At 37.2% G+C, this 10,020-nt stretch overlaps 1 protein-coding gene across 1 annotated transcript in view; it reads left to right on the top strand.

Annotated features, from left to right (window-relative positions):
• Positions 1-732, top strand: part of als2a (alsin Rho guanine nucleotide exchange factor ALS2 a) — a 32,071-nt gene extending 31,339 nt beyond the window's left edge. Inside the window, exon 34 of the mRNA XM_079464778.1 lies at positions 264-732. Coding sequence (XP_079320904.1) covers positions 264-302 — 39 coding nt within the window. The 3' untranslated portion in view covers positions 303-732. The remainder of the gene's footprint in view (positions 1-263) is intronic.
• Positions 733-10,020: the final 9,288 nt, after the last annotated feature.

Genomic DNA, 10,020 nt, shown 5'->3' on the forward strand with positions numbered 1-10,020 from the left:
AAACATAAAAGGTTAAGGAAGTCAAAACACAGGTCAAATATCAGACACACAATAAATTCCTATATGCAGTGTTAATTAAATAAGACTATAACATACCAGATAATGATCCGAAATGTCTTCGCTCTGCTGAAGGATTTTTACGTCGTCCACATTTATACCGTAAGACAGTATCAAATCTCGTCCCACCTACCTCACTACATAGTTTTAGCTGTTTTATTTGGATGGCTGAAATATAAGAATAATATTTTTCTGTCTGTTTGTAGGCCTGCTACAACCAGATTCAACTTGAGAAAACTACATAGAAGTATTTGGTCTATGCAGTTATCCCAGCCTACACCACAGTAAAGACACGGATTACAGGTCAAGCATGGAGGTGCTCATTTACTTCTGTTTTCCAGACATTCCCCCCCCCCCCCCCCCGAAAACACAATGCTACAGATATTGATTTCATTATTTCATACTTTTGGTACTATTACACAGAGATGTTATCATAAGTAGTATCTTTAAGAACAATACAAATTTAAAAAGACCTTATAAACTGCAAGACATTTAGGGCCCAGTTGCATAAACATAGCCGCTAACTTAAGACTGTGTCTTGCAACTATTCTCACAGACTAGCAATTAGTTATGACTTATCAGTCTTACTTTTCATATTCAATTAAAGTTCCAAGAGGTCCGGTTTTTATCTGATCCGGACAGTATGTTTTTTTGAAAATAAATAATTATTTAATCAATTCATCTCAGTTATATATACATACATACATACATACATACATACATACATACATACATACATACATACATACATACATACATACATACATACATACATACATACATACATACATACATACATACATACATACATACATACATACATACATACATACATACATACATATATATATATGCACAGTGGGTAAAATATATATTAAACACGTCACCATTTTTCTCAGTAAACATATTTCTCAAGGTGCTGTTGCCAAGAATTTTTCACCAGATGTCGTTAACATCCCAAACAAAGAAATCAAAACAAATTAGTTCACAAATGAAGTTTTACGTAATAAAATAGAATGACACAGGGTAGTTGTGACACAAGTATTGAACATGCTTACTGAAATGTATTTAATACTTCGTACAAATGCCTTTGTTGGTAATGATATTCCAGTATGGAGCAATTAGTTGCATGCATTTGGCCCATTCTTCCACACAGACAGTCTTCTAATCTTGAAGGTTCCGTGGACCTCTTCTATGAACTCTGATCTTTAGTTCTTTTCATAGATTCTTTATTGGATTCAAGTCAGGTGAGTGGCTGCGCCATTCTAGAAGCTTTATTATCTTTCTCTGAAACCGATTGAGAGTTTCCGTGGTGTGTTTGGGATCATTGTCTTGCTGAAATGTACACCCTTGTTTCATCTACATCATTCTGGTAGATGGCAGCAGAGTTTTATCAAGAATGTCTCTGTACATTTGTCCATTCATCCTTCCTTCCTTCAATTATATAAAGTTTGCCAGTCCCGTATGCTCAAAAACAGCCCCACACCATGTTCCCACCTCCAAACATCACTGTTGGTATGGTGTTCTTGGGGTGATGTGTAGTGCCATTTGACCTCCAAACATGGTGTGTATTTATCGTGGATAAATGGTTCACGTCTTGGTCGTATCTGATACTGTGTGTGTTGATTATGCCAACTGCTGAATTAATTTTCTCCCCGCAACTGAGTCAGTCATCTGGTATCCAAAGAGGTACATTTTGGTCTCATCTGACCAGACTATATTCTTCCAGTATTTCACAGGCTTGTCTAAATTTAACTTGTTTTTTCTGCAGCAATGGAGACGTGGTGAGCGTGCATGCAGGTGCGTGCGTTACTTATTGGTTTCTTGATTAGAGGCTTAATGATGGCCATCTTAAAGGGTCCTGGGACATGGGCCAGATTAATTGACGAGTTGATAATGTTATAAATGGGCTCAATTGCAACAGGTAGTAACTATTTTAATAACTTAGTTAGTATGGGGTCTAATAAGCAAGTTGTAGGTTTAGATGTTGCAATAAGTTTAATTAAATCTTCCTGTTTTATAGGTGAAAAACATTGTAGCCTTTCTTTTGGAGCGATGGTTGGTGCTAATTCATAGGACAGACTTGGAGGTTGAGTTTTTACTATTTTGTCGCAAATGTTTTCGATTTTCTCTGTAAAAAATTTCATGAATTCATTGCTACCGAGGTGCGGCAGAATAGCCAGGTCGCTTGATGTCTGTTTATTTGTTAATTTAGCAACTGTAAATAAAAACCTTGGATTGTTTTTGTTGGTTTCTATGAGGTTACGAAGGTGCTCAGCCTTTGCTGCTTTTAGTGCCTTTTTATAACAATTTGCACTCTCTTTCCACGCCATTTTAAAGACCTCTTATTGCGATTTTATCCATTTGCGCTCTAGTTTGTGTGTTTCTCTTTTAAGGGCGCGAGTGGTGCTATTGTACCATGGTGCAATTTTTTTCTCATTAATCTTTTTTGACTTCATAGGTGCGACAGCTTCTAATGTATTAGAGAAAATAGTGCCCAATTTGCTGGTCATGTCATTGAGCGATTCTTTATTTATTGGTATGGTTATTAAAGGAGTCAGATCTGGCAAGCTCTTTGTGAAACTATCTTTAGTAGTGGAGGTAATTGTTCTACCCTGTCGATAACGAGTTAAAGGGCTGATTCCTGCCGTGCACAGGTACCTGTATAAGATAGTGAGATATAATCAGGTCTAGTGTATGATTAAATCGATGAGTGAGTCCTTTAATGTTAAAACAAACCACTCCACTGAGACTGCACTCGATGAGTGGGTCATTTTATATTAAAACAAACCACTCCGCTGAGACTGCACTGCTATCGGTCACAGAAGCACTGCGGCTAGCCAAGGCGGAATCCAAATCCTCGGTCCTGATTCTGCTAGACCTATCTGCAGCGTTTGACACCGTCAATCACCAGATACTGCTTGCAACCCTGTCATCTTTAGGAATCTCAGGCTCCCCTCTCCGCTGGTTCCAATCCTACCTCTCTGGCAGATCCATCAAGGTGTCATAGAGGGGCTCGCTGTCCACTGCTCACCACATGATCACTGGGGTCCCTCAGGGATCGGTGCTTGGACCGCTGCTTTTTTCCATCTACGTGACATCCTTTGGACCCATCATATGGGCACATGGCTTCTCGTATCACTGCTCTCCTTGCTGGTCTTCCTGCAAAGGCTTCCAAACCTCTTCAGCTGGTTCAAAACACAGCAGCACGCCTCGTCTTCCAACAGCCCAAAAGGGCTCATGTGACACCCCTTTTCATCTCTCTACACTGGCTACTGGTTGAAGTCCGTATCAGATTCAAGTCTGATGCTTGCCTACAGGACTATCGCTAAATCTTCACCGGCATACTTTCACACCATCATACACCTACACCCTATCAAGAACCCTGCGTTCAGCAAACAAGTGGCGCCTTGTATTGCCTTCTCATAAGGGCATTAAATCACTTTCCCGCTCATTCTCCTTCACAACTCCTTCCTGGTGGAACATTCTTCCTAACGCAATCCGGTCAACCACATCTCTCACAACCTTCCAAAAACTACTTAAAACCCATCTCTTCTGTGAATTCTTGACAGACAAATGAAAAAAAAATTCTATCAACAGGTAGTGGTCTAGCTTTTGTTGAAACTAGTAACTTTGTATTAGCACCTATCGTACTATTGCTCTTTTATGAAATGTATTGATTATTTGGATTGTTACCAACATCTGGTGAAATTTTTATTTCAAAAGCACCTTGAGAAATACACTCATCTAAAGGATTATTAGGAACACCATACTAATACTGTGTTTGACCCCCTTTCGCCTCCAGAACTGCCTTAATTCCACGTGGCATTGATTCAACAAGGTGCTGAAAGCATTCTTTAGAAATATTGGCCCATATTGATAGGATAGCATCTTGCAGTTGATGGAGATTTGTGGGATGCACATCCAGGGCATGAAGCTCCCGTTCCACCACATCCCGAAGATGCTCTATTGGGTTGAGATCTGGTGACTGTGGGGGCCATTTTTAGATTAGATTAGATTCAACTTTATTGTCATTACACATATACAAGTACACTGTAATGCAATGTAGTTTAGGTCTAACCAGAAGTGCAATTAGCAAGTGCAGGATATACAGTCAGAATAAATACAGAGATATTAGTACTGTGAACTCATTGTCATGTTCAAGAAAACAATTTGAAATGATTCAAGCTTTGTGACATGGTGCATTATCCTGCTGGAAGTAGCCATCAGAGGATGGGTACATGGTGGTCATAAAGGGATGGACATGGTCAGAAACAATGCTCAGGTAGGCCATGGCATTTAAACGATGCCCAATTGGCACTAAGGGGCCTAAAGTGTGCCAAGAAAACATGCCTGACACCATTACACCACCACCACCAGCCTGCACAGTGGTAACAATGCATGATGGATCCATGTTCTCATTCTGTTTACGCCAAATTCTGACTCTACCATCTGAATGTCTCAACAGAAATCTAGAATCATCAGACCACGCAAAATGTTCCAGTCTTCAACTGTCCAATTTTGCTGAGCTCGTGCAAATTGTAGCCTCTTTTTCCTATCTGTAGTGGAGATGAGTGGTACCCGGTGGGGTCTTCTGCTGTTGTAGCCCATCCGCCTCAAGGTTGTGCTTGTTTTGGCTTCACAAATGCTTTGCTGCATACCTCGGTTGTAACGAGTGGATATTTCAGTTGCTCTTCTATCAGCTTGAATCAGTCGGCCTATTCTCCTCTGACCTCTAGCATCAACAATGCATTTTCGCCCACAGGACTGCCGCATACTGGATGTTTTTCCCTTTTCACACCATTCTTTGTAAACCCTAGAAATGGTTGTGCGTGAAAATCCCAGTAACTGAGCAGATTGTGAAATACTCAGACCGGCCCGTCTGGCACCAACAACCATGCCACGCTCAAAATTGCTTAAATCACCTTTCTTTCCCATTCTGACATTCAGTTTGGAGTTCAGGAGATTGTCTTGACCAGGACCACACCCCTAAGTGCATTGAAGCAACTGCCATGTGATGGTTGATTAGATAATTGCATTAATGAGAAATTGAACAGGTGTCCCTAATAATCCTTTAGGCGAGTATATATTGAGAAAATGTTGATGTGTTTAAAACTTATTTTACCCACTGTATATTATAAAATTTGACCCTGCTTGTCAAAACCCAGCAAAAGTATTTTAACTGTTTTCTACATAATCATCCTACAGAATATTCTGTGAAAATATAACAATAATATTTTCAATATTGACTTAATAATGCCAACTAAAAGATTGAATTCTTAATGGAATTAATGCTTGAAATTAATCTTTGATGCATGTTATCTAATAATTAATTAGATAATGAGTCTTTTACCTGGGTTTTCACAGTGTCACAAATACCGTATTTACTGCTGATCAATAATGCTAGCACTAAATGTAAATTATTATGGTTCATAAAATATCACAAATCCGGTCGAAATGTTGGAGACATATAGCAAACAAACAGACTGACACTTACAAATTCTTTAATATTGCTGCATTTTGTTTATTGTTAATGTGTCCAATTACCTGCTCTGTATGTCTGCACTACTGTTGTTAAAATAAGCACATGTGTGCTGCTCTTCAGTCTTTAGAGAAGCAGCGCATGCGCAGCGGAAAGAGTTAAAAAGAAATGCGTTTGGCGCTAGATAGAGATATATAGTGTCAAAAGATAAATTACTAAATGTTCCTGAGAGCGTGTGTGACGCGATTCTCCGTTTTGTAGATGCGTGGCTCAATTTAAACAACCGAAATAGTCAAATATTTTGAATGGTTTATTATCTTGTGTTCCGGATAGAACGAAGCAAAGGTCTGAATTCGGCCTGCTGTCCGCCATTTGAGGATGACTGAATTCGACCGATCTACCTTTTTATGTAACTGACTGGAAAACTAGTCTAAGCAGTTTATGCAACCAGACCAAGGTCCTTTTAGAACCAGAATGATTATAGAAGTCAGCAAATTTTACAAACTACTTGTATTTTCAAATTTTTTAACAATAGTGTTCTGATATATAATGTGCTTGTGCTACTAGCATGAAAATCCTCCAATACCCACATTAGAAATACAACATTTCCTGTTTTCTAAACATGACATGCAAATAATCAAGCACCCAGTTGTTATAGTTTTTTCAGTATTATAGTGTCACAGACTAGTAAATTTGTCACATACGTATTTAGTAGTTGAACTACAGTCAAGATCCCCTTTTGTCAAAGTAATTAAATAACAAGTAAATCACAAACACTATTTAATAGAACCATCAATTATGGTATAAATTAAATAAATCATTATAATTTACAGTAATCTCCAATCTCAGAGTTAAATTATTCAAATTTGTATTGATCGAAAGAAAATATGCTATTGATTTATACCTAGCAATAAGAATCTAATGATTATCTTAATAGTCATGTTTTTTTTTGCACATAACACAAGGCTGTAGGGCCAAAATGTTTATGTTTTTAATATATATTTTACAGGTATTATAATCTGTAACCAAAAAATCATGTGAATGAAAACTCAGTTCTGCTGTATCTCTAACATATATTCTGATATGAGCAGTTAAGTAAGGTGTGTACATATACACATACAAGATAAATCTAATAAGATATTTCTAACTGAAGTTTTGTATGTTGTTAATTTATTATATGTACATCAGAGGAATGGTTTGCATGTCAACACAGGGCAACATGCAGACATGCTCATGAAACACTGACATTTTATTTTGTTTTTAATTTGAACAAATAATACCTTTATTACTCAAGCCTGCAAAATTGAATTATACATATTTTTGTTGTGCATTTAATTTTTGAATTGATGTTGACTGAAAACTGGCCTTCAACACTGTGCAGTAAGGGAATAAAATTCAGTTCTTTTCATGAATGTCTTTAGAATTCTTTAAAATCAAGGTCAGGCAGGTGAGAGGTTGTGTAAGTGTTGTACTCGTGTTATAAAGTATTTCTATTGAACTGTTTAACATGCACTGAAAGAGTTTTGGCTATTCTGTTTTAGAACTGAGGTGTTTGGCATAGTAGTTCACCAATATGTTTTTTATTGACCGATGCTGATATCTAGAGAGAATGGAGGCAAATATATGTTGATATATTCATAATACAACATAATTTTGACAATTAAGACATACACTTAATTATAATAAACAAAGACAAATTGGAAAAATTAGATATCAGCCTTTCAATATCTACATCATTCAGAAAGCTGGTTAAAAAGGCATGAGTTATAACAATAAAGATAGCACCTTTGTTGCGAAATGTAAACTGCTGGTTTATTTTTATTTTAGAAAGGTTGATGGTTTATAAATTACTTTCACTAGTCTGTTAGACTGCTGTAATTTGAATAAATGTTGCATCACTGGGAATAGCTCTTGTTATGTTGTTATTTCTTTCCCTTTCTCCTCTATTTATGGATTCGATTAGAGATGACATGTGTTTTTCTGCTGCGAAAAAGCAGCTACACTGCCTCTATAATTAATGGAGGGGTTAACCTCTGTGAGACTTGTTTTGTTCAGCTGTATGACCCTAGCAATCCAGGTCATGGGTTTGACATTTGTTTCAAAATTATAAATGGAAGAAATCATTTGCTTAACCTCTCATGATGTTGCGTGGTATCCTGGCTTTACTGTAAGTACTGTTCTATAAAAATTACTTTATTAAACATGACATGTATGCTGATTTGCTTGACACCTTGTCATTTTTATCTTTATCTTCTGACATTGTCAATGTGTTTGTCTTTGTCTGTTGTGTTACAGTGATGTCAAAGGAAAATCTGAACCACAATCTGATTTAAATCCTTGGATTTATTGGATGTTGATGATTGTCATGCCTCTTACAGTCTCTTTTAAAGGGACAGTTCACCCAAAAATCTGCCATCATTTACTCACCCTCATGTTATGAAAATCTGTATACATTTCTTTGTTCTGATGGACACAAAGGAACCAACACGTTTTTGGTCACCATTAACTACCATAGCAGGAATGTATAAAGCAGTTTTTCCTACTATGTAAGTCAATGGTGAACAAGAACTGTTTGGTTACAAGCATTCTTACAAATATATTTCTCTGTGTTCATCAGAACAAAGAAATGTATACAGATCTACGAGGGTGAGTAAATTATGACAGATTTATTTATTTTTGGGTGAACTGTTCTTTTTACTGTAAAGTCTTTTACTGTACTTGTAAAGACTACATTGTGTGACTCTATGTATCCCGAATGCTTTAAAAGCAGGAAGAGGTAAGAAGCTTTGAGTGGCAGGCGGTCCTATGGAAATTCTCACTGAGCGAGTCTGGCCCCTCGCAGGAATAAGTAGGATAGAAAGGGATTACAATCTGTGCTTCCAGGGACAATTTTATAGTAAAATCATGTCAGATGCAGAACATCACTTATGTGACAGGATGCTCCTCAGCCACCTTCACTGAACGTGGGGTGAATAAAGTTTCTGTGTCGTGTGACGTTGCGGAAAACCCGGACCTTCCTCCCTAAATAGTGTGAGAAGCACGCCGTGCGAAGGAAAGCAGGCTAACGCACCACAGCTGTTCTCATTGTCTTCGAGCAGTGTGAGATGAAACGTGCCTGGCGCTGGAATGCAAATTATCTCACCGATGCTGTATCCTGTCTCTCCGTCAAGCCAACTGTTACCAAACGTGCTGGTGCCAACAAAAGTATGTTACTAAACGGTCCTGAATCTACATGCAAATATTGCCGAAAGCGCTGTGCTTGAAAATGTATTAATTTCCAAAAAAGCCTTTAACCATGACTCGGAGACCGAGTGCAACAAATATTGCCTGGTGCTGGGAAAACAAAGCTGCTTCCCTCAGAACGTCCGTGGTATGCAGACGAAGCAACATAAAGGATTATCCTAACCTTCAAAGCAGGTTAATCACTCATACCCGGGGTTTTCCTCCCTGCCATAAGCAGGTACCACATCCCTATTCTCTTTCATGTATCTTTTGTTTGGTTGGACCTTATATTTATGTTCTTGTCGATTGTGTTGGAAATGAGCTCTTTCATGAAGTAATTCGTTTTGATCAAGTGTTTGAATACAAGGGCATTTTCACTTTGGCATAAGGCAACATGACCTCTTTTAAGTATTTGAATGTACTCAAACTGATCCATGATCCCGGAATCCGATAAATAGGCCCAACTCCATAGTAAGAGAAACTTACAAGTAACATCAAAGTTTATTTGATCACCCTGGAGCTGATCATTGGTTGAGTCTTTGCCATTTTGGCTATTCTTCGAAACGTCTTTCTGGTTTTGCATACCATTTTAAAGCATTTGATATAATTTTAGCTGAGCAGCCTATCATTTTCTGCACTTCTTTATAGGTTTTTCCCTCTCTAATTGAACGACCCATTTTTACTCCGATGTTCTGAGAGAAATTCACAGTACAACATTTGCTGCCTTCGTCCTTAAATAAGACACTATTTTTTTCACAGAATGGTTTACCTCTCTACTTTAACTCCAGACTTCTATTATTTTGAACACACCCTTTTCAATTAATGATTCAATTACACCAAATTAGCAGCATGCATGTCATGACTGTTGGGTCTGTTGGTTTTCTATTACGCTACTACACCTACTAGTAAAATATTTGCCATAAAGAAATATAACCAAAAACAGTGACTGATCTGGTAAGTGATGTTTGACTGCTATTATTTGGAACATAACTGTACATGATTTTGTTTCTAATATTTGTTACTAATATTATTCTAATGTTTGTTACTAACATTTTTTAAATATCAATAATAATATATTTACATATATTTTTAATATATTACAAATAATTTGTTGTTCTTTATTTTAATTGGCCAAATTTAAAATGTGGCGCACATATAAGTATAAACAATTTTACTTGGGAAAAACATTTGAATATGAGATTGATTATTTTTTTGAGAAATATCGGAATCTTTTGAGAAAAAAGACTTTGACATCCAGT

Source organism: Barbatula barbatula, assembly GCF_947034865.1.
Source record: "Barbatula barbatula genome assembly, chromosome: 9".
Classification (NCBI taxonomy): Eukaryota; Metazoa; Chordata; class Actinopteri; order Cypriniformes; family Nemacheilidae; genus Barbatula; species Barbatula barbatula.